The sequence below is a fragment of the Xenopus tropicalis genome, chromosome 6 (genome assembly GCF_000004195.4).
Source record: "Xenopus tropicalis strain Nigerian chromosome 6, UCB_Xtro_10.0, whole genome shotgun sequence".
Taxonomy (NCBI): domain Eukaryota; kingdom Metazoa; phylum Chordata; class Amphibia; order Anura; family Pipidae; genus Xenopus; species Xenopus tropicalis.
The window spans coordinates 25,126,091-25,152,178 of record NC_030682.2 but is presented as its reverse complement, the minus strand read 5'-3'; the positions used below and the strand labels follow the sequence as shown (position 1 = coordinate 25,152,178).

Here is a 26,088-nt window from a genome sequence, read left to right as displayed (position 1 = left end):
CCACAATTTCTAATTCCATAATCTCATCTTGTTGTTTCTAGGGAAGAATAAAAAAATAAATAAGCGTGGCTCCGTTAAGAGAAAACATAAGTTACAGTATAGATGACACCATTTCTTTAAAAGTGATTACCACAATCATTTCTGTAGTCATTTGTTCTAGTTGTTTCTAGTGGAGAATAAAAATAATTTTATAATAAAACAGGCAAACTAGAATTCATTCAATGATTTAAATGAAACTTGGCTTTAAACATTTAAACATTGTCTCTTCAAAAGTAAAATAATTACTTTCTTGCATTATATTACATCTCTGGGCTTACCACAATTTCTTCTTCAATAATTTCATCTTGTTGTTTCTAGGGAAGAAAAAAAATACGATTTTTGTCTCCAAAATAAATAAGCTTGGCTCCGTTAAAAGAAAACTTAACACAGTATAGGTGACACTATTTCGTTAAAATCACATTTTATTTTATATTTCTGCTTACCTCAATTATTACTACAGTTATTTGTTCTGGTTGTTTCTAGAGAAGAATAAAAAAAATGGTATAAAAAAAGGCAAACTAGAATTCATTCAATGATTTAAATGAAACTTGGCTCTAAACATCCAACCATTGTCTCTTCAAAAGTAAAATAATCCCTTTTTTGGTATTATATCACATCTCTGTGCTTACCACAATTTCTTCTTCAATAATTTCATCTTGTTGTTTCTATGGAAGAAAAAAAAATGTTTTTTTTGTCTCCAAAATAAATAAGCTTGGCTCCGTTACAAGAAAACTTAACACTGTATAGGTGACAATATTTCATTAAAAGAATCACATTTTATTTTATGATATATTTCTGCTTACCTCAATTATTTCTACAGTTATTTGTTCTGGTTGTTTCTAGAGAAGAATAAAAAAATGGTATAAAAAAGGCAAACTAGAATTAATTCAATGATTTAAATGAAACTTGGCTCTAAACATCCAAACATTGTCTCTTCAAAAGTAAAATAATCCCTTTTTTGGCATTATATCACATCTCTGTGCCTACCACAATTTCTTCTTCAATAATTTCATCTTGTTGTTTCTATGGAAGAAAAAAAAATGTTTTTTTTGTCTCCAAAATAAATAAGCTTGGCTCCGTTACAAGAAAACTTAACACTGTATAGGTGACAATATTTCATTAAAAGAATCACATTTTATTTTATGATATATTTCTGCTTACCTCAATTATTTCTACAGTTATTTGTTCTGCTTGATTCTAGAGAAGAATAAAAAAATGGTATAAAAAAGGCAAACTAGAATTCATTCAATGATTTAAATGAAACTTGGCTCTAAACATCGTCTCTTAAAATGTAAAATAATCACTTTCTGCCATTATATCACATCTCTGTTCTTACCACAATTTCTTGTTCAATAATTTCATCTTGTTGTTTCTAGGGGAGAATAAAAAAAATGATTTTTGTCTCCAAAATAAATAAGCTTTGCTGCTACTATTTCTTTAAAAGAGTCCCCTTTTATTGTATTATATTATATATTTCTGCTTACCACAATAATTTCTGTAGTTTGTTGTTCTGGTTGTTTCTAGTAAAGAATGAAAAAAAATGTTATTGAAAAAAATGGCAAACTAGAATTCATTCAATGATTTAAATGAAACTTGGCTCGAAACATCCCTTAAAAAGTAAAATAATCACTTTTTTGGTATTATATTACATTTCTGTGCTTACCACAACATTTTCAGTTGATGTTTCAGTTGATAATATCTAGAGGAGAATAAAGAAGGGTTCATCACAAATAAATAAGCAAATACACATATAGAATGAATTCAATTATATAAATCAAACTTGACTTGACAAAACATAACTAGCGCTATCAATTTCCAAGTTAAAAAAAACCATTTTATAAAATTTGTGTTCACTTTAATTAGTAATGGAGAATACAAATGTCCAGCCTTTTATATGTTCTCTCAGTATCTGCAGTCAAGTAAAAGGGGCGCTACTGCCATATTACTATCTGCAGCTATGCATTCTCCATTGGCTTCTATATCTCAACTCTTTGCCAGTGGAGATGCTGTAATACAGGTATGGGGCCTGTTATCGAGAACGCTGGGGACATGGGGTTTTCTGGATAAGGAATCTTTCTGTAATTCAGATATCCATACCCTAAGGGGCAGATTTACTAATCCACGAATTTGAAAAATTCAGATTGGAAACGAAAATTTCTGAAGATCGCAAATATCCCAAAAATGCTTACGAAAAAATCGTATTACTCATAATAATATCGTATTGGCGATCCGAAAGTCATGAAATTTTCGTACTGACCATTGTAAACAGCGGCAGAGCCCTTCCGAATTTTTCGTGCAGCTGTGCGAAAAAGTCACACAACCGCTGAAAAATCGCGAGAATACACTCGGAGCGTTCGTGTCTTAGTGAATCTCCCCCTATGTGTACTAAAAAAATATTTAAATGGTAATTAAACCCAATAGGATTGTTTTGGCTCCAGTAAGGATTAATTATATCTTAGTTGGGATCAAGATTAAAGAGAATAAGGGAACCTCTTTTAAAAATGTAAATTTTTTGATTAAATGGGAGTCTATGGGACATGAGCTTTCCATAATACGGGGCTTTCTGGATAATGGGTTTCCAGATAATAGGTCCCATACCTGTAGTAGATATAGCAAGGCAAGAAGGATAATATTTACATTTAGTGATTTAAATAGCACAACTATTTAGGAAATTAGGCTATTATACTTATGTCGCCCTATTTGTCTCTACTTACAAAAGAAAGTTCTTTGGAAGGTTTTTTTCGCCGTTTCTAGTGAAGAAAAAAGTTTTAATTATAAAAAGAAATGTCCAAATAGACAAAGTAAAATACATTCAATGATACAAATCAACTTGCCTTAAAAGAAAACTCCTAAATCTATATAGAATACTATAATTTCCATAGTAAAAGAATCATATTTTATAGAAACATATAGTTTTCAGTTTCTCATTGAACAACAATATATAAACACACAGCCCATTAGATATTCTCTGAATATTTCCATTCAACTTATATTCAAATATACAGTATAGCAAGCCAAGCAGTAAAATTGGCTATCCTAGGCTAAATCTTAACTATTTAGTCAAAAAGTTTTTTGAGTTTTATACAATTAGAGAAATATGAATTTTGATACATAAGTTCCTATGTATGTAGTACAATAAGCCCTGTATCCCATTTAAGTGTCATTTTAATAGCACTACTGATTCAATGTAGCAGAGTACACAGATATACAAGTATGGGACCCATTATCCACTATGCTCGGAGTTTTGCAGATAAGGGGTCTTTCTGTAATTTGGATCTCCATACATTAAGGTCAGTAAAAATCATTTTAATTTTAAATGATGAGCGAATCTGTCCCATATCACTTTGCCTGAAAATTTGCAATCTTTGAAAAGACTCACGAAATGGTGAAAAATTAGCAATACGGGAAAAAACGTCCTCTGTGTCAAAAACAAAAACAGGCAGAAAAATTTGCCACAGGAAAATTTGCAACATGGCACAATATTGTCACGTGTGTCAAAAAAAAATGACGCGTGCGACAAAATTTTTTTTGAGCGGGCAGAACAACATTTTTTAGTTGCTGAAACATGGAAATTTGCCCCAATTCCAAGACTGATGAAAAATTCCGCTCAGCACTACATTTAAACATTAATTAAACCAAAATTATAAATAATTATATCTTAGTTGGGATCAAGTACAGGTACTGTTTTATTATTACAGAGAAAAGGGAATCATTTAACCATTAAATAAACCCAATAGGGCTGTTCTGCCCCCAATAAGGGGTAATTATATCTTAGTTGGGATCAAGTACAGGTACTGTTTTATTATTACAGAGAAAAGGGAATCATTTAACCATTAAATAAACCCAATAGGGCTGTTCTGCCCCCAATAAGGGGTAATTATATCTTAGTTGGGATCAAGTACAGGTACTGTTTTATTATTACAGAGAAAAAGGGAATCATTTAACCATTAAATAAACCCAATAGGGCTGTTCTGCCCCCAATAAGGGGTAATTATATCTTAGTTGGGATCAAGTACAGGTACTGTTTTATTATTACAGAGAAAAGGGAATCATTTAACCATTAAATAAACCCAATAGGGCTGTTCTGCCCCCAAGAAGGGGTAATTATATCTTAGTTGGGATCAAGTACAGGTACTGTTTTATTATTACAGAGAAAAGGGAATCATTTAACCATGAAATAAACCCAATAGGGCTGTTCTGCCCCCAATAAGGGGTAATTAAATCTTAGTTGGGATCAAGTACAGGTACTGTTTTATTATTACAGAGAAAAGGGAATCATTTAACCATTAAATAAACCCAATAGGGCTGTTCTGCCCCAATAAGGGGTAATTATATCTTAGTTGGGATCAAGTACAGGTACTGTTTTATTATTACAGAGAAAAGGGAATCATTTAACCATGAAATAAACCCAGTAGGGCTGTTCTGCCCCCAATAAGGGGTAATTATATCTTAGTTGGGATCAAGTACAGGTACTGTTTTATTATTACAGAGAAAAGGGAATCATTTAACCATTAAATAAACCCAATAGGGCTGTTCTGCCCCCAATAAGGGGTAATTATATCTTAGTTGGGATCAAGTACAAGGTATTGTTTTATTATTACAGAAAGAAAGGAAATCATTTATAAAATTTGATGGGAGATGGCCTTCCTGTACCTTCCAAAACTTTCTGGATAATGGGTTTCCATACCTGTATTTAGGCACAGTTAGTCTAACTGATAGTGATGAGCGAATTTTTTTGGCATATATTCGAAGCAAAATTCCGCGAAAATTCAGCGTAAAAAAATTTAAATCATGTAAAAATTGGCGCAGTCACGTTGAAAAGAAGGGTGCGGGCGACATAAAAAAAGATACCAGAGACAAAAAAAATCACGCGAGAAACTTTTCGTGGATTTTTCGCCGCTTCGCAAATTTTTCTGCGAAGCAAAAAAGAAAGATTCGCTTATCACTATTAACTGATAGCAATTTATGTGTATCTTGTTCAGTATCATAAAGTGTCAATGTCCAAGTCATATCAAGTATCACAGTTTGAGGACACGTTACTCCCTTTATTGTATTATTCACAAAATGTTGTGTGATATTACAGTATAAAAAATGAACTCCTTACCCCGCATACGCGGAAGAAACAGTGGAAAAAGCACCTAAACATCTTAAATGTTGATTCTTTCTATGGAGACAAAAAGAAACATCAATTTAGTAATGCCAATAATATGTTCTATGCACATTCCCTACATACAGTCTATATGTAAATATATATACTGTATATATGTATATTACTCTTCAAGTTGCTTTATTAGACAGCACGCTATTATATTCCCTGTAAATCAGAGCAATAAAATATATTCACAAACTTATTAGTGGTCTCGAAAACCCACAAAATATTTTTTTAAAAGTAGTAAAACTTTTATTTTTTATATATATTTTTGCAGTAAAATCATGAGCTCCTCTCACCTCAGTTGCCTGATACAGAATCAGCCAATATGGGCTGTTGCTTAGATACAGTAACTGTGCCCATTATGACATCATCAAACTCAAAGCTGGGAGGAGATCATATTTCAACCCGTGAGATTCAGCTCATTGTGACATCACACACTCAGCCCAAGGTGGGAAATGTAGGTCAGCAATTCACACAGTGATTGTTGGGTTGTATTCATTTCCCAATTAGTTTCAAATGTTTACATTTAACATGGAAATTTGCAGTGTGTTGTTTGCCATGTTGTGAATCCATTCTCAGTAGAGGGAATGATGCCATCACAGCATGTAAAACATATGTGTATGCACCCTCTTCATAATTAAATGATTTCATTTCTATTTTTTTTTTATATATTAATGACACCCTAGTCTCTAAACACACACAGTACCAGTATTACATTTGCCAATGTGTTTATCCAAATACCCTGAGCTCCACTCACCTCAGTCACCTGATAAAGAATGAGCCAATCGGAGCTGTTGCTGGATACTCTGATTGTGGCCCTTATCACAGTGGCCTAAGAGAAATGTGGGATAGCACTGATAATAATAGTTGGGTGTTTAAAAATAAACCGTTTTTCTTTACAAATGAGTATTTTTATGGTCATATTTTATAGTAAATGACTGTATGTATAATTCAAATGCTCTATATGTGCCTAATGGTGGATACCATTCCTTTCTGCATTCAGTTCTTTGTAATATTATACATGTGCTTTTATCCCTTGTGTAACGTAATTATCTTTATATCCTTTTCACTGTGTTTGGCTCTTTTCCTCTATAATGTGATTGGTCTTTTTGGGTTTAAATAGTGTGTGTCATGTGATTTGAAATTTAGCCTATGATTAGTGGTACTAAATGCATAAGGCTTTGTCTGTATATGGATTCAAGAAACTAAAAATGCTTTTAACACAATCTGAGCTGCTTTGAATGGCTATATGGCTATATGCCAAAATTGTCTTTCCAGTCTGGGCAAGCACTGGTATTGTCCACCTTTTCTGTACTTACGACTTGGCAAAAAAAGCAGGCAGTTGGCACAGGGGCTTTATTCCAATGGGCACTAAAATGTAGGATATTGTGCCTGGAATCTGGGTATAATGGTGCTAAACTGTGCCCTTTAATTCATTTGTAAAGGAACACAGGACTAGATTTAGTAAAGAAAAAGATACACCTTGACTCATTAGTTTCTGGCCTAATAGTTGAGTTAAATTATCTTTAGCTCAAATATTTATTATAACATTTCAGAACAAGCAGATGATTTACTTGATTTGAATTTTTAAAATGAATGGATGAATGGGGCAGATGGGGGGGCACATGGGGGGTGGGCAGGTGCAGTTTTTAGCTATGTGTTCCATAAGAGATGGGGAGCAAGCTGACCCTCTGTCCTGTGTAACTATATCTGTGTACTGTCCAAGCCAGAAGCAGTGGCACAAGGGGCACAATGTAAACATATGTGGCATTCTGCTCAGGGACACAGTACAGGTATAGGATCTATTATTACTCTGGGGTTTTCCAAATAATATTTTTTCCATACTTTGGATCACCATACCTTAAGTTTACTAAAGAACATTTAAATATTTAATAAACCCAATAGGACTACTTTTCCACAAAAACAGATCCAAGCAGCTTAGTTATCATCAAGTACAAGGCACTGTTTTATTATTACAGGTAAACAACATATAAACAAGAATATTTGAATTATTTACTTAAAAAGGACTCTAGGGGGCACATTTATTAAACTATTAAATATTTATGAGATAAAATCATCTAACTAATCATCTAACTTATCGACCATTTCATAATGTCCACGATAATTTAGTTAAAATTTCAAAACTTTGGTGGTTTTCATTAAATTACCACGAAAAAAATTGTATTTTTGCAGACTGCAAACATTTCAGAATTCATTAACGCTGTGGTTAAACTTTTATCTGGACTATCTTTTCCCCAGGGTTGATCTGTCGAGAACCATTGAGTCCTATGGAATGCTGCCAAAGCCAGACATTGAAGGCTTTAAAGATTCAAAAGTTTTCGTGGATTAACGAAATTCTTGGCACGAAAATAGTGTGACTTTCGGAACGCAATTTTGATATTTTCCTACAACCGATAAAAGCATTTTTGAGACATTTTAGAACATAAATGATCAGAACATAAATTATCGTGGTTACTCCGAATTTTTACCATACCGTGTTTTAAGCCCCCCAAAATTTGGATTTTAGTAAATGTGCCCCTAGATGAGATGGCCCTCTGGTAAAATCCCAAAACTGTACTTCAAGTCTACCACCTGTTCTCAAGAGCCGGGGATCAACCTGGTTTCGGATAAATTCTCCCAGTACCAATTTGTCCCCATAAGGCAGTCCCTGTCATGAAAATAAAGAAACCCCTGTAATCCAGCAAGAGGCTGTCTAATCCATATCACTTCTATCATGGCTAATTAGCCATGAATCAGGGTGCTGTTTCAGGTTTGTCAGTTTGTTCAGTCCTGGGATGGCTCCCTGATTGGCCAAATTGCATTTTGAAGTACTCTGTGCCTAGCCTGGAAAGCACCCACAATCCTGACCTGGTGCAGAGATCTGTCCAGAGAGGACTTAGTAACATAGTAACATAGTAAGTTGGGTTGAAAGACATACGTCCATCAAGTTCAACCATAATGCCTATATATAACCTGCCTAACTACTAGTTGATCCAGAGGAAGGCAAAAAAAACCCATGTGAAGCCTCTCTAATTTGCCACAGAGGGGAAAAAATTCCTTCCTGACTCCAAGATGGCAATCGGACCAGTCCCTGGATCAACTTGTACTAAGAGCTATCTCCCATAACCCTGTATTCCCTCACTTGCTAAGAATCCATCTAGCCCCTTCTTAAAGCTATATAATGTATCAGCCAGTACAACTGATTTGGGGAGGGAATTCCACAACTTCACAGCTCTCACAGTAAAAAATCTTGACTTGACTGCTTTTGGGCTTAGCACAAGTAAAGTGGGGGTGGCAGAAAACTGACTATACAAAGCAAGCTTGGAAGTATGTGGATATTTGGATATATACATATATATGTTCTGAATAGTAAAGCACTGTGGGTGTACATGTGAGGCCCTTTTCCTTACATATGTACTGGGGGGAGTCAGGCCCTTTTGATCGGTTCCGATTCTCAGTTCTACAGTAGATTGGGCATAACACATCTATTTCTTTCCTTTCTGCAAATAAACAGATCATACAGTGCTAAAGATGATAAAGCCTGTCTTCCTATTGCAGGTGATGCCTTGGTGTCAATTGTAAAGTTCTGTATTAAAAAGATCTGCTCAGACATGACATATTAACCTTTTTATAATTCAATTATGTTGAGGCTGCCTTTTTTTCTTGACAGAACAAACCCAGTTAAAACAACCTGTTCCCATAACTGAGATCTTCAAAACAGATGATACATGAAATATTCCCCTTTCCAGTTTCCTAATTTGACTTCTAGTGTATTTTGATACGTAGGGCAGACTAATACAAGCCATGGAGGTTTCACTGGAGACTTGGGAGCCAGATGCAGCTCTACGGATGATGTTTATAGGCTGGGAGAATTTTTAATTTTTCTACTAAAATTAAAATCTTATATATAGGCACCTGAGGGCCACCCTAGGCACAGGCCCTCGGGGTGCCTATATATAAATACAGCCCTGCAGTGAATATCAGCTTTTGTTTAGGAGTTGTGAGATCGGGTATTTAAACAAGAGCAGTATTTGGCTTTACCAAACAGTAGTAAAGTTTAGGAAGTACAGGTATGGGATCCCTTATCTGGAAACCCATTATCCAGAAAGTTTCAGATTACTGAAAGGTCATCTCCCATAGACTCCGTTATAAGCAAATAATTCACATTTTTAAAAATGATTTCCTTTTTCTCTGTAATAATAAAACAGTACCTTGTACTTGATCCCAACTAAGAGATATTTAACACTTATTGGAGGTAAAACAAGCCTATTGGGTTTAATCAATATTTGAATTATTTTTAGAAGACTTACGTTATGGAGATCCAAATTATGGAAAGATCCCTTATCCGGAAAACCCCAAGTCCTGAGCATTCTGGATAACAGATCCCATACCTGTACTGGAAGGCAACACCTGCCTAAGGGTAGGAACCACAAACTGAAAAGGGACTCAGGATAGCATTAAAGGCTCAAAGGCTTCCACTGGAGGGGATCCCTTACATGGTGGTGGGAATAATACTTTATAAATTCTACATCCTAAAATTAAAATGTAAAATTATTGGTGCCTAATCCTTTTAAAGGTTAACTTAAAGGTGAACTACCCCATTAAAATACTTATATGTTGAGAGTCAGAGTCAACTTTCTAAAATCTTTCATCATCCGACTTTTGAAGGCCCAGCTGAGAGACAGTGTTCTACTGGTCAACAATGGTGATGAGCGAATCTGTCCCATTTTCTTCACCAAAAAAATGCACAAAACGACAGAAATATTTGTGAAATAGCGTAAAATTCGCAAAATGCATTTGCCGCGCAACTTTTTTTATGCAGCTGACTTTTTTGAGACGTGAAACTTTGACGCGGCCGCACCCATTTTGATTTGACCGTGACCAATTTGACATGACCACAACTTTTTTTGATGCACTCATCCCTAGTTAAAAAGTGAGCTTATAAAGGGAAACATTTTAGCTGCAACTTCTACAGATTACATATTCTTTACATGTTACATATTCTTTTGAAAGCTAATGAATCCAAACATTCACGTTGATTTATGACATTTTCTACAACATTTTGTGAAAAGATGGAGGAACTCTTTTACAGGGAGACTGAGCAAAATAAGCTCCATGTTTACTCCTAAAAAATATATTAATATAATAATTAGTACTTTCTATTGGCAACTAAACTAAGGTTAATCCCCTTGGCTTAGGGGTGTCAAACACAGGGCCCTCCAGCTGGGAATTTCTGTTCATAACAGCTGTAGTGCGGCAACTTTGAAATGCCTCTCTCTTAACTCAAGCGACAATGATGGCGTTGAGCAAATATTCCCCCATGTAGAGAGATCTGCTGTTAATTAAGGAGATACTCCCACTACCCAGGTACACAAATGGTAACAAAAAGCAACAAGAAACAGCTAAATTCCTTTTCTTTGTAGAATATGGTGTGAATCACATGCCGTTTTAAAGGGGTGGTTCAACTTTAGGTTTGCTTTTAGTATGTTGTAGAATAGCCTATTCTTAGCTACTTTTTCAATTGGTCTTCATTTTTATTTTTTATAGTTTCTTACTTGTTTGCCTTCCCCCTCTGACTCTTTCCAGCTATCAAATGGGGGTCACTGACCCCGGCAGCTAAAAAAATTTGCTCTGTGAGGCTACAATTTCATTGCTATTGTTACTTTGTATTATTTATCTTTTTACTTGGGCTCTGCTCTCTTTATATTACTGTCCCCCTTTAAACCACTGCCTGGTTGATAGGGTTAAATTGGACGCTAACAACCAAATAGCTGCTAAAATTCCTAACTTGAAAGCTGCTAAACAAAAAGCTAAATCATTTATGAAAAATGAAGACCAATTGCAAATAGCACTCTCTACAGTCATAGTAAAGGTTAATTTAAAGGTGAACAACATTTTTAAGGGGGTGTACCATTTTCGATGCCTCCTTGGTTCCAGTCGCTTCAGCTTTATTTACTCCTCTTTGTACTTGACATATGAGTAAAAAGATGTAAGCCAATGGAAGGAACACTTTTAGGGCAAATTTCTAGATATTCAAAATTCAAATTCCATTTTCATTTATAAGCAGAAATCACAAATTCTGAATTGACATTTTCCGCATTTATTCCCCATGCTCCCTACTTGTTTCTGTCCCCTGCCCAGGCCCGGATTGGTGGTGAGGCCACAAAGGCCCGGGCCTAGGGTGGCAAAAATTTAGGGGTGGCATGCCGCCCTGCCGCACCGAAGTTTTGCTCCCATACGGAGCAATGGGGACCTCTCCCCACTGCTCCGTATGAGTTTAAATGGGTGCCCGCACGAATGCACATGCGTGCGCTTTGGCGGGGGTGGGTGTCGGTATCAGCCTTGGAGCGCGGTGAATGGGGTTGGCATCAGGGCATCCAGGTAAGAAATCCGGCGCTGCCCGTGCCATTTGTACTCTCCCTTTCCTTCTATTCTCTGGCCTCCCTGTAGTATGCACCCCCCAATTCCATGTGTACCATAGGCAGCAGATAATGTTTTTCCTTTGAGGGACCAGTAGGAGGGATCTATGTGACGCACCATGCACACCACTGTAAACTTATTAAACCACGCCCAGTTTAGTGACACACCCACATTTATAGACACCTAATATATACCCACCAATAATAAAGCATGTGAGCCAACCTATAGACATTAAACAGTGTGGGATTCTAGCAACCCAAGTATATTAAATAATGGAAACCGACACCCAAAGCATTTTCTAGACAGTGATAGTTAATAAGACTTAGATTGTAAGTTCCACAGGGCAGGGACCTCCTTCCTACTGTGTCTCATACCACATGGCACAGCGCTGCATATCCTTATAGTGCTTTATAAATAAAGTTATACATACATACTGTAAGTACCCATACCCTAAGTGCATTATTCAGTTAGTGCAAGGGAGCACTGACACTCATACACATTACACAGTAAGATTCAACCAGGGCTGATTTGCCAACACTGGGCAAATTTGTTCCTGGACAGTGTTCCACAGCAACCAGTTAGTTTAGAGTTAGATTAGATTTTGCTCAGACAGCTGTGGGTGGAACAATAGGAGCAACAATTTGGTTGCCACAAGATACTACACAGGCGCTTATTGGCTCAGTTTTGATAAATGAACCCCAGTAATTAATGACATCTCAATCATATTATATACAATGAGAGGCAGTTGTGGTTACTAGCAGAATAGTATATTATATACAGATATGTTTGACAATTAAAGGACAAGGAAAGGCAAAGTCACTTGGGGGGCCAAAATGTTAGGCACCCCCAAGTGATTTTAATCGCTTACCTTGTACCCTGGGCTGGTGCCCCTGTTAGGAGAAAACAGCACCAGCCCGGGGTACCTGGAGCGATGCGCTTCCTGCTTCGTTAAGCTGTGACCGTGAGTTAGGCGCATGTGCAGTAGAGTGAAAAGCCGACTTCTCTGTTAAAGTTCAGCTTTTCACACTACTGCGCATGCGCGCGCAGCGATACAGGAAGGAGGAAGCGCTACAGGTACCCCGGGCTGGTGCTATTCTCTTCTAACAGGGGCACCAGCCCGGGGTACAAGGTAGGCGATTAAAGTCACTTGGGGGTACCTAACATTTTGGCACCCCAAGTGACTTTGCCTTTTCATGTCCTTTAAATTTCTTCTCTGCATTTCATTGGATTTTTCTTTGTGTCTCTTTCTTTTTGGTTTCCCTCATTAATCCTATTCCTTATTTAGATCTTTCATCCATTTTCCTTTTTAATATTTCTGCCCAGCTGTGCAACTCCTTTGTTATTGCCCCATACTTTGTAAAGTCTTATTTATCCCTTGCTGCCAACTTAGTGAATAAAATACGCTGGCCACTGAATGCAATTTACATCTAAAAAACATAAAACATAGCTTATCTGTCTAAACTACTAACAGAGAGCTCCTCCTACTCAGTACTGTGCATGTTGTCTGGTGCAATATGACAGATTACACAGCACTCACTAAGCTTTGAACCATCTCACCCACAGTCCAGCACGCACTGAGGACAGGGAGTGAGATGGTTCAAAAGTCAGTCAGTGCTCTGCAATCTGTCATGTTGCGCCGGATGACATTGTTGGAGGGAACCTGGTGATGCCATCACTTTTGGCAGCACCAATATTGGCATTAATGTTCAATTTTGATTGACTTATCTAAGTTGCAGCTATTGACACAATCCACAAGAAGATCACAGCTAATTACAGATTTGGGCAATACCCCAAGGTTAGCATCTGAAATGTACCCAGACCTAGGACTTTTCATTTTAAAAATATAAACACCCCCCTGTGAGGAGTATAAGGAGTTACATTAGGTTAAATTATGGTTGTGCTGGGTCTGAATATGGGCATCTCCTACCCTCCATTCTCTGTCTCCCTAATAATAAATGCAGTATGCAAAATCATTTAAAACGACACTGTATAAGTTTGTCAGTATATAAGAAAGCAATTATGGATGCACTGAATACATTTATGTCTTTTTTTATTCTTTATTTGGATTTATTAAAACAAATTTAGCAGCATTTGAAAAGACAAAAATTATTTTGTCAAATCAAAGAAAAATATAGTTCTCTTCTGAATTCCGCATTTCTTTCCTTTGTCTCTAAGTCCTTATAGAAAGTTGTTTATCAAGAAGAGAAAACTCATCCGAGAACAGGATGAATTTGTTTACAGGTGTTTCGTGCAGGGCAGCCATCGGAACCAACATTTCTTAATGGGGCCCAGTAGACGTTTAACATCTGGGGCCCCTAACGTTGTGCCCCCGTCCCTCCCCCGATGGCTGCCCTGGTTTCTTGTTCTGATTCCGATGTTGTAGACGTTTTCATCATCAAATTCGATTTTTCATTTTTTCTTTATAGCTGTGATTCTTGTGTCCTGAGAGTAATATTGTTTGTTGTTAGCCACAAAATATTTCAAATAATCCTGCATTTATTTATTTGTTTATCTGACATGCATTTTGCTGTTAATTTAAAGGTCAACTAAAAGTACCCAACATTTTCCCCCACCTCACCCTGGGGGCCTCTCTTTTATAGCCTAGTATATTGACCCCTGCCCTAAAACAATCTAAGCCCTTATCAGGGGCGGGCCGAGCCGACTGGGCACCCTCGGCTACCTCGCCCCTGCACCGCTACTTCGCACCCCCCCTCGTGTTTTGACGCGCATGTGCAGTTCGAGAGCGGGGGTGGGGGGGTCGCGGCGCGGCGTGCAATTCGAAGCGGCGTGATGCAAAACTTAACTAGGGGTAGGTAGGAGAGGCTGCTGCCTGGCGCCCCCCAATCGTTGCGCCCTAGGCAGCTGCCTCTTCTGCCTACCACTAGTTCCGGCCCTGGCCCTTATTATTGGGGCTTCAGTTACAGAATTATTGTACATTATTGTACATGTATGAAAGTTAGTGAATTTTGTTTAAGTAGATAGGAGAGTAGATAGTTATAAACATCAATTAAACGATAATATAAAAAGAGTAATTTTCCTTACATTTCCAGATGTTTTGAAATGCACCATTTTACACCCTTTACATCACCGATATCTGTGATGAAGGGATGTAACAAAAGCTTCTCTGCAGTTGGTCTCTTGTTAGGATTTTTTTGCAGGCATTTGTCAACAAAAGAGTGGAAAGTGTCACTCCTGAAAAAAAAAAGATGTTAAACCATTACTTATGTTTTATACTATAATAAAAGGCAATTCATAGACTCAGATCTCATCAGCACAGTCATGTGCCCTGAATATTCTATAAGCCCCCCTGTTACAGTTACTTGCTGACTGTTGCTGTTTACTTTTAACCTATTAGGGTGCATGTATGTGCAACACAGGTGCTGTCATCCTGTTTTTGTAAATATGTATTGCCAGATACCAACTCAAAGCTCTGAAGCGGAGCATGAGATGCTGCATTCAAAAGTTATAACTATTTCCTAGGTTCTATGTCATTCTTTTATATTCCATCCTTACTTCACCTTTTCTATTTTTCCCACCCCTCACTGTAATCTCCCCTTTTCAATTTCCCCATCTCTCTTTTTCATTTGTAAATCACCTTACCCCCTTGTCAATCCCCCCAACCTCTCCACCCTTACTTTCTTTTCTATTTCCCTATCTCCCCCTCACTCTGTTTGCATGTTTCTATGGAAATAACTCACCATCTGTCCCATGTTAGTACTGGAGCTTGACCAAAAATGATCTTTTTGATCACTCTCTTTTCCGGTTCGTTGCTGTATGCTAGGTTGTAGGAAATTGATATTAGAATATTAGAACACGTTGACTAATAATTATACTATTTCACTAATAATGTTAATTGTTTGATTTACATTGGACACAGCATTATTTTATATTACAGCAGGGCACCTAAATGCCAGCTGACCTTCCTTAAAAAAAACTTTGTGTGTTAAGGTACACAAACATGGCAAGAACTATTGGGGGTATACTTACGGGGATATCCTTGTGCCATAGCGATGGCTGTGATCCCCAAAGACCATATATCGGCCTAAAATAAAAATATGGGGGAAAAGTCAACAATTAGAGAAACACAGGACACAATTCCAGGTATAGATCATTCAGATAACAACAAAAATCAACTTACAACTTTGGTTTTGCTGTTATGAGAGGGGTATATAAAGTGGGTGAGCAAAACTTTGTTTTCAGTTCCTTGTATAGGTTACATATATTTTAGATAAAGGTGTCATTTGCTCTTAAATAGAAAGTAAGAGAGAAGACATCACTATACCTTATAGTCATACTCGGCACTCTTACGCAAGCAGCCAAGTGCTTCTGGTGCCATGTAGCATACTGTTCCAGCGCTGCTATCGCTCTTTTCTCCTATTGTTGCATGTTCGAAATTAACTAAAATGGTAGGACAAAAATGTGACTTAGAATTTTCATTCACATGTTACAAAATAAATAATCATTTCATTTATAAGCAGTTCCTAAAGGAAAACTCTTTTTTAAAAAAATTATTTTTGAAGGATTAAATGGGCAGAGAAAACCAAACAATAAAACACATTAGATTCATATTGACTTGCGCTGCACAACATCCATTCTACATCCAATTCTAAGCGCCACTTACCTATTTTTACATCTCCATATTTCGTAAGCATCAGATTTTCAGGTTTTAGATCGTGATGGATAATTTTGAGTTTTTGCAGATGACAAAGGCCCTGGAAAATGAATACAAATGTGAAAATATAAATATTTTTGTGCTCTTGAAGTAATAACGTATAGATTTCTTAAACAAATATCCAGAGTAGTACCGAGGAGGCTCACATGTGACATACCTGTAACACCTCTCTGCAAATATAAGAAATCCATCTTTCTCCTAGGGAATATTGCTTCTTGGTGCCCATTAGGTCATATACAGATCCTCCGGCACACATTTCCATAGCAATCTATAACACAAAGAACATATGTATATAATATATTAACATGTATAACTATGATTTATTGGGAAGCCTGGGTATCGGCTTTACAAATTGGATGTAGGCATTCTTACACCCCTCCCAGATTTTCAAATACATTTAATGGCCAGAAGATATTGAACCTCTATCTTGGAAAGTATCTCTATCTTGCATCCAAAATGCTACCTTGCATAAAAGCCATTGCTTGTTGTACAAAGTTTAATCCATCTGAATAAACACTTCCTTACCCATAGTCCTGTATTTGTTGTTGTCCTCCTAGAAGCTTTATGGTAATATGCGCCATGAAATTTGATAATATTATCATGACCATAAACCATCTCTAAAATTTCTATTTCTTGAAGGATTTTTTCTTCATCCTAATTTCAAACAAAAGAAAGTAATTTGAATAACATGGACCCATTTACAATTCTAGTAATGATGAATGGAGACTGGTGAAGACATTAGAACATTATGATAAAGTTGCTTCAATTCTACATGAATTAGCAGCCTCTCTCCAGTTTGTGCTTTGATGGCCTATTATATTAAGTAGTAAGTATTATATAAGTAGTTGCATGATAATCTTAGTGTTCTTAGTGATAATCATTATGTTATTATGCTGGTGTAAAAGGACTTTAATAAAAATACTTATAATTATATAATGGTATTAATTATATCATTATACATTACCTGCATGTCCTTAATTATTTCAATGGTCACCTGTCGGTTTCGGACAAGATGCCATCCCTGTAACAAAAGTAAAGGAAGAAGGTTTGTGATGAAGCTGACAGAATCCACCAAAACCATGATACCAAATATGCCATTTTAACATTGGATATATATCTCACCTTATGAAGGACACCAAACCGGCCCTCTCCTAAAGCCTTTAGAAGTTTGACATATTTCCAAGGCGCCTAAAAAAATAACATTGTATTTGAAAGTACGAAAAATACAAATAGTAAATAATATAATGCAGAAGGACAAATATATCTTTTCAATATGAGATAAGCTTAGATAGTGTAAGAGGAAAGTGGTGTATAAGGGGAGAAGACAAAGGGCTGGAATAACTAAATAAAACCATGAACGTTGAGCTTTATCAAATATACTGTTTTTTAACTTCTGCTTACCGGGTATGTTTCTACAAATTGATAGGTATTGTCCTCCTGGGGAAGAGAAAAAGCTTTTATCAGATTAACTGAGTTTACTGGGGGAAATTGCTACAATTATTATTAAAAGGACAGGGAGAGGTCAATTTATCAGGGGTTCATATATAAAACATATATTTTGTATTAAAAAAGTCTGTTATTTATCCAAACCTTATCATCCAAGTAAATAGGAGCCTGTTGATTAATGTTGACACTCAGTTCTATTTCTCTTGAACTGGTGTCATTGCCAGATGTCTCTGGTACCTCCTAATTAAAAGATGAAAATGTGTTATTATGTGAACTAAACCCCACAGAAGGTGCTTAAAGAGGCAGTATATTCAACATTAATTAAATTTACATGGCTTGTGTTGGACTATAGCTTGCCTATAGTTTTAATAAAAACATATTTTAGTGTTTTTTTGTTAATTCTTGAACTAAATTAATAAAACAAGGAAATAAACACTTGTAGCATTTTAAGAGCAAGAAGCATTATAGGAGCAGCTCATTATACAAAGGGATTGTAATAGAGGTATACTGCCCCTTTAAATGTATATTGGTAAAGATTTAATAATATTTCTGATCAAACCTCATTAACCACTGTAAGGCTCTCTTCTTCATTTTGGAACTCTGCTTCCTCTCTCATGCACATGGCATACCAGGAATTATCAGGTTCCAACTCCTAATTAAAAAGATGAAAATATGTTATTATGTGAACTAAACCCCAAAGAAGGTGCTTAAAGGGGCAGTATATGACTTCTTTCAACATGAATTAACTGTACATGGCTTGTGTTGGACTATAGCTTGCCTATAGTTTTAATAAAAACATATTTTAGTGTTTTTTTGTTAATTCTTGAACTAAATTAATAAAACAAGGAAATAAACACTTGTAGCATTTTAAGAGCAAGAAGCATTATAGGAGCAGCTCATTATACAAAGGGATTGTAATAGAGGTATATTGCCCCTTTAAATGTATATTGGTAAAGATTTAATAATATTTCTGCTCAAACCTCATTAACCACTGTAAGGCTCTCTTCTTCATTTTGGAACTCTGCTTCCTCTCTCATGCACATGGCATACCAGGAATTATCAGGTTCCAACTCCTAATTAAAAAGATGAAAATATGTTATTATGTGAACTAAACCCCAAAGAAGGTGCTTAAAGGGGCAGTATATGACTTCTTTCAACATGAATTAACTGTACATGGCTTGTGTTGAACTATAGCTTGCCTATAGTTTTAATTGAGTCATAGTAAAGTTTTCTTGTTCATTCTTGAACTAAATTAACAAATATGGAAATATACACTAGTAGCTACACTAGTAGCAAGAAGCATTATAGGAGCAGCTCATTATACAAAAGGATTGTAATAGAGGAATAATGCCCCTTTAAATGTATATTGGTAAAGATTTAATAATATTTCTGCTCAAACCTCATCGATCACTGTAAGGCCCTCTTCATCATTTCGGACCATTTCTTCCTCTTCTCTCATGCAAATGGCATACCAGGAATTATCAGGTTCTAACTCCTAGTTAAAAGAGATACAATAAGTAGACAGAATTGACCCACTGCTCAGGCACCCTACCCCCTACCTCTCCAACCACATCACCCAAACTCCTATGTATAAACCCATAATTCAGGGCAGAAAGCAGAGCTGCTGAGTGAGGTGGGTGGTTGTTATGTTTCACCGTGCCCTTATTATAAAAACCCTCAATACTCTGCCGAGCAGGAGAAGGCAGGCCTTTATTTCTTACCTGGCAGATTTCAGCATCAAGATCCTCTGAATTTTCCTGATTAAGAGAAGGGAAAAGATCTTGCAGGTTATGTTATTTCTCTTGCAAATAAGTTAAAATATGATCTTGCATAAAGATTTTAATCATTGTTTAAACATTTGCAGCCTCTCTAATGCTTACCTCAACATTTCCTGATCCAGGTTCTATTCTCTCTGGTTCCTCTGGCTTCTCCTGGTTAGGAGGAATACATCTAGTTATCAACTTATTATAACTTACTATATCTAAAATGCACTATGTATAAAGCATTTTACCAAATTTTTAAAGAAGAATTTATCTATTTTATCTATTTTACCTGACACAACTTTGAAAAGAAAGCTAAAAATAATAATAATAATAATAATAACTGTATGATACTAACTCCTTCCTTGCTTACCAGGCAGGTCTCATCAGAAGGATTCTCTTGCTGAGCCTGGTTAAAGGATAAAGAGGTGATGATGTTTTATTTTTATTTAGGAGATAAAATTAATTTCTTATAAGTTAATGCAGTAATCATTATAGGGATTTATCCTGATTATAATGCCAATAAAGTCAAGAGGATATCCTATGCCAGTAGAGCAAAGGAGATTTTATTAACTAGGAAAACAGTAATATTATGATATCTGTATATTATATATATAAAGATGTATATAAACATGTCTTTAATAGTTTGATCTGTCTTTTACTAGAGAACAGTCAAAGAAATTCACAAAAAGAAATATATACTTTTAATATACAGTATAGATGGCACTATCCATTTAATAGTACAAAAAAATCAAATCAAATTTTATGAAATAATTTTTTTCTGTCCTTACCACAATAACATCTTCTGTAGTTATCTCTTGCATTGGTTTCTAGGGAAGAATAAACAACATTTTATTACAGTAAGGAAACAAGCTGAATTCAGTCAAATATATAAATCCCATTTTCCTGTGTTAAAACAAAAAAGTCAACATATATACATGGCACTATCTCTTTAATAGTAAAAGAATCATATTTTATGGTATTATATTTCTGTGCCTACCAAAATCTCTTCTTCAAGAGTTTCATCTGGTTTCTAGGGAAGAAAAAAAAATGTTTTTTGTAACCAAAATAAATAAGCTTGCCTCTGTTAAGAGAAAACTTGAAACAGTATAGGCGAAACCAGAGTCGGACTAAGGGTGCAGGGCCCACTGGGGCTTCTGCCTCAGGGACCCCTACACCCCACAATGGCCCCGCCTTCACACACCTCCCCACAGGGCCCCCCACCTATCTAACCCTCTTCCCCAAGCACACGAAAATTAAGCATTATATTACATCTCTGTGCTTACCACAATATCTTCTTCAATAATTTCATCTTGTTGTTTCTAGGGAAGAATAAAAAAATAAATAAGCTTGGATTCGTTAAGAGAAAACATAAGTTACAGTACAGATGACACCATTTCTTTAAAAGTGATTACCACAATCATTTCTGTAGTCATTTGTTCTGGTTGTTTCTAGTGGAGAATAAAAATAATTTTATAAAAAAAAAACAGGCAAACTAGAATTCATTCAATGATTTAAATGAAACTTGGCTCTAAACATCTAAACATTGTCTCTTCAAAAGTAAAATAATCACTTTCTTGCATTATATTACATCTCTGTGCTTACCACAATTTCTTCTTCAATAATTTCATCTTGTTGTTTCTAGGGAAGAAAAAAAATACGATTTTTGTCTCCAAAATAAATAAGCTTGCCGCTGTTAAAAGAAAACTTAACACAGTATAGGTGACACTATTTCGTTAAAATCACATTTTATTTTATATTTCTGCTTACCTCAATTATTTCTACAGTTATTTGTTCTGGTTGTTTCTAGAGAAGAATAAAAAAATGGTATAAAAAAGGCAAACTAGAATTAATTCAATGATTTAAATGAAACTTGGCTCTAAACATCCAACCATTGTCTCTTCAAAAGTAAAATAATCACTTTCTGCCATTATATTACATCTCTGTGCTTACCACAATTTCGTGTTCAATAATCTCATCTTGTTGTTTCTAGGGAAGAATAAAAAAATAAATAAGCTTGGATTCGTTAAGAGAAAACATAAGTTACAGTACAGATGACACCATTTCTTTAAAAGTGATTACCACAATCATTTCTGTAGTCATTTGTTCTGGTTGTTTCTAGTGGAGAATAAAAATAATTTTATTAAAAAAAACAGGCAAACTAGAATTCATTCAATGATTTAAATGAAACTTGGCTCTAAACATCTAAACATTGTCTCTTCAAAAGTAAAATAATCACTTTCTTGCATTATATTACATCTCTGTGCTTACCACAATTTCTTCTTCAATAATTTCATCTTGTTGTTTCTAGGGAAGAAAAAAAATACGATTTTTGTCTCCAAAATAAATAAGCTTGCCGCTGTTAAAAGAAAACTTAACACAGTATAGGTGACACTATTTCGTTAAAATCACATTTTATTTTATATTTCTGCTAACCTCAATTATTTCTACAGTTATTTGTTCTGGTTGTTTCTAGAGAAGAATAAAAAAATGGTATAAAAAAGGCAAACTAGAATTAATTCAATGATTTAAATGAAACTTGGCTCTAAACATCCAACCATTGTCTCTTCAAAAGTAAAATAATCACTTTCTGCCATTATATTACATCTCTGTGCCTACCACAATTTCGTGTTCAATAATCTCATCTTGTTGTTTCTAGGGAAGAATAAAAAAAAAAAAAATTTCTCCAAAATAAATAAGCTTGGCTGCTACTATTTCTTTAAAAGAATCCCATTTTATTGTATTATATTGTATTATATATTTCTGCTTACCACAATGATTTCTGAAGTAAGTTGTTCTGGTTGTTTCTAGTGAAGAATAAAAAAAAAATGTTATTAAAAAAAAGGGGGGCAAACTAGAATTCATTCAATGATTTAAATGAAACTTGGCTCGAAACATCCCTTTAAAGGTAAGATAATCACTTTTTTGGTATTATATTACATTTCTGTGCTTACCACAACATTTTCAGTTGATGTTTCAGTTGATAATATCTAGAGGAGAATAAAGAAGGGTTCATCACAAATAAATAAGCAAATACACATATAGAATGAATTCAATTATATAAATCAAACTTGCCTTGACAAAACATAACTAGCGCAATCAATTTCCAAGTTAAAAAAAAACATTTTATGAAATTTGTGTTCACTTAATTAGTAATGGAGAATACAAATGTCAAGCCTTTTATATGTTCTCTCAGTATCTGCAGTCAAGTAAAAGGGGCGCTACTGCCACATTACTATCTGCAGCTATGCATTCTCCATTGGCTTCTATACCTCAACTCTTTGCCAGTGGAGATGCTGTTATACAGGTATGGGGCCTGTTATCTAGAACGCTGGGGACATGGGGTTTTCTGGATAAAGGATTTTTCTGTAATTCAGATATCCATACCCTAAGGGGGAGATTTACTAATCCACAAATCCGAATCCCGAAAAGGGAAAAAATCGGATTGGAAACGAAAATTTTGTAAACTTTTTCGTCGCCATTGCGATTTTTTAGTGTTTGTCGTGACTTTTTCTTCGCCGCGACTTTATCGCATTTTGTGCAATTATTTTGTCGCCATCGCGATTTTTTCTTATTGAGCGATTGTAAACGGAGGAAAAACCAATCCCGATTTTTTCGCACCAGCGACGAAAAAGTAGCGGAAAGTATACGAAAAAGTCACGCCGGCGACAAAAAAGTCGTGGAACATACGAAAAAGTCGCAAAAATACCGATTATTAAAAAAAAAAAACATATTCGGACCGTTCGTGGATTAGTAAATCTCCCCCTAATTGTACTAAACAAATATTTTAACAGTAATTAAACCCATAAGGATTGTTTTGGCTCCAGTAAGGATTAATTATATCTTAGTTGGGATCAAGATTACAAAGAATAAGGGAATCCTTTTTAAAAATGTGAATTATTTGATTAAAAGGGAGTCTATGGGACATGACCTTTCCATAATATGGAACTTTCTGGATAACGGGTTTCCGGATAATAGGTCCCATACCTGTAGTAAATGTAGCAAGGCAAGAAGGATATTTACATTTAGTGCTTTAAACTACACAACTAGTTAGGAAATTGGGCTATTTTACTTATGTCGCCCTATTTGTCTCTACTTACAAAAGAAAGTTCTTTGGAAGGTTTTTTCTGCCGTTTCTAGTGAAGAAAAAAAGGTTTAATTACAAAAAGAAATGTCCAAATAGACAAAGTAAAATACACTTGCCTTAAAATAAAACTCCTAAATGTACATAGAATACTATATTTTCTAAAGTAAAGAAACATATTTTATAGAAACATATAGTTTTCAGTTTCTCATTGAACAACAATATATATTAGATATTCTCTGAATATTTCCATTCAACTTATATTCAAATATACAGTATAGCAAGGCAAGCAGGATGGCAAGTTCCCTAAAATGTTAGTAGCAATTGGCTATCCTAGGCAAAATCTTAACTATTTAGTCAAAATGTTTTCTGAGTTTTACACAATTACAAAAATATGAATTTTGATACATAAGTCCCTATGTATGTAGTACAATAAGCCCTGTATCCCATTTAAGTGTCATTTTAATAGCACTACTGATTCAATGTAGCAGAATACACAGATATAAGTATGGGACCCATTATCCAGTATGCTCTGGGTTTTCCAGATAAGGGGTCTTTCTGTAATTCGGATCTCCATACATTAAGGTCAGTAAAAACAATTTGGGGGCAGGCACAACAACATGTATTTGCTGCCGAAACATGGAAATTCGCGGGAAATCCATGACTGATGAAAAATTCCGCTTATCACTACATTTAAAAATTAAACCAAAATTGTTTTGCCTTAAATAAGGGTTAATTATATCTTAGTTGGGATCAAGTACAGGTACTGTTTTATTATTACAGAGAAAAGGGAATCATTTAACCATTAAATAAACCCAATAGGGCTGTTCTGCCCCCCAATAAGGGGTAATTATATCTTAGTTGGGATCAAGTACAGGTACTGTTTTATTATTATAGAGAAAAGGGAATCATTTAACCATTAAATAAACCCAATAGGGCTGTTCTGCCCCCAATAAGGGGTAATTATATCTTAGTTGGGATCAAGTACAGCTACTGTTTTATTATTACAGAGAAAATGGAATCATTTAGCCATTAAATAAACCCAATAGGGCTGTTCTGCCCCCAATAAGGGGTAATTATATCTTAGTTGGGATCAAGTACAGGTACAGTTTTATTATTACAGAGAAAAGGGAATCATTTAACCATTAAATAAACCCAATAGGGCTGTTCTGCCCCCAATAAGGGGTAATTATATCTTAGTTGGGATCAAGTACAGCTACTGTTTTATTATTACAGAGAAAAGGGAATCATTTAACCATTAAATAAACCCAATAGGGCTGTTCTGCCCCCAATAAGGGGTAATTATATCTTAGTTGGGATCAAGTACAAGGTACTGTTTTATTATTACAGAAAGAAAGTAAATAATTTTTAAAATCTGATTTATTTGATGGGAGATGGCCTTCCTGTACCTTCCGGAACTTTCTGGATAATGGGTTTCCATACCTGTATTTAGGCACAGTTAGTCTAACTGATAGTGGTGAGCGAATTTTTTTGGCAGGCATATATTCGCAGCTAGGTTCCACAAAAATTCGCCTACGAAAAATCTGAAGCGTGTCAAAATAGGCGCAGTCGCGTTTAAAAGAAGGGTGCGGGCGACATAAAAAAAGACACGAGAGACAAAAACAAATTGCGCGACAAACGTTTTGTGCATTTTTCGCCGCTTTACGAATTTTTCTGCGAAGCAAAACGGACAGGTTCGCTCATCACTACTAACTGATAGCAATTTATGTGTATCTTTTGAGGACACGTTACTCCCTTTATTGTATTATTCACAAAATGATGTGTGATATTACAGTATAAAAAATGAACTCCTTACCCCGCATACGCGGAAGAAACAGTGGAAAAAGCACCTAAACATCTTTAATGTTGATTCTTTCTATAGAGACAAAAAGAAACATTTAGTAATGCCAATAATATGTTCTATGCACATTCCCTACATACAGTCTATATTTAAATATATATACTGTATATATGTATATTACTCTTCAAGTTGCTTTATTAGACAGCACACTATCATATTCCCTGTAAATCGGAGCAATCTAATATATTCACAAACTTATTAGTGGTCTCGAAAACCCACAAAATATTTTTTAAAAGTAGTAAAACTTTTATTTTCTGTATATATTTTTGCAGTAAAATCATGAGCTCCTCTCACCTCAGTTGCCTGATACAGAATCAGCCAATCTGGGCTGTTGCTTGGATACTATAACTGTACCCATTATGACATCATCAAACCCAAAGCTGGGAGGAGATCATATTTCAACCCGTGAGATTCAGCACATTGTGACATCACACACTCAGCCCAAGGTGGGAAATGTAGGTCAGCAATTCACACAGTGATTGTTGGGTTGTATTCATTTCCCAATTAGTTTCAAATGTTTATATTTAACATAGAAATTTGCAGTGTGTTGTTTGCCATGTTGTGAATCCATTCTCAGTACAGGGAATGATGCCATCACAGCATGTAAAATATATGTGTATGCACCCTCTTCATAATTAAATGATTTAATTTCTA

The 26,088-nt window shown here is 35.4% G+C and overlaps 2 protein-coding genes and 1 long non-coding RNA gene across 4 annotated transcripts; all 3 read right to left on the bottom strand.

Annotated features, from left to right (window-relative positions):
• LOC116411515 lies at positions 1-353 on the bottom strand. Its single transcript, XR_004223159.1, has 3 exons — positions 318-353; positions 131-166; positions 1-37 (listed from the first exon to the last, which is right to left on the bottom strand). It is a non-coding gene; the product is annotated as an uncharacterized LOC116411515 (long non-coding RNA).
• Positions 354-13,661: 13,308 nt separating this feature from the next.
• On the bottom strand, positions 13,662-20,833 carry LOC116411572 (traf2 and NCK-interacting protein kinase-like). Its single transcript, XM_031904060.1, has 21 exons — positions 20,776-20,833; positions 20,490-20,522; positions 20,281-20,319; positions 19,863-19,898; positions 19,610-19,660; positions 19,451-19,486; positions 19,129-19,224; positions 18,710-18,802; positions 18,289-18,381; positions 17,874-17,969; positions 17,685-17,720; positions 17,406-17,471; positions 17,248-17,304; positions 16,809-16,937; positions 16,441-16,551; positions 16,233-16,323; positions 15,894-16,009; positions 15,599-15,653; positions 15,310-15,388; positions 14,654-14,803; positions 13,662-14,053 (listed from the first exon to the last, which is right to left on the bottom strand). Exons 3-21 carry the CDS (start codon positions 20,311-20,313, stop codon positions 14,032-14,034), a joined length of 1,446 nt encoding a protein of 481 aa, XP_031759920.1. The 5' UTR covers positions 20,314-20,319; positions 20,490-20,522; positions 20,776-20,833; the 3' UTR covers positions 13,662-14,031.
• LOC116411573 (protein elav-like) lies at positions 20,796-25,440 on the bottom strand. 2 transcript variants are annotated; one of them, XM_031904061.1, is made up of 12 exons: positions 25,390-25,440; positions 23,590-23,625; positions 22,444-22,479; positions 22,261-22,296; positions 22,109-22,144; positions 21,926-21,961; positions 21,761-21,796; positions 21,572-21,607; positions 21,443-21,478; positions 21,260-21,295; positions 21,095-21,130; positions 20,796-20,940 (listed from the first exon to the last, which is right to left on the bottom strand). In XM_031904061.1, the coding sequence occupies exons 1-12, from the start codon at positions 25,429-25,431 to the stop codon at positions 20,866-20,868; spliced, it is 477 nt and encodes a 158-aa protein (XP_031759921.1). In that variant the 5' UTR covers positions 25,432-25,440; the 3' UTR covers positions 20,796-20,865. The 2 variants fall into 2 exon arrangements, with proteins under 2 accessions (XP_031759921.1, XP_031759922.1); XM_031904062.1 differs by lacking the exons at positions 21,443-21,478; positions 21,572-21,607.
• Between the last annotated feature and the right edge of the window lie 648 nt (positions 25,441-26,088).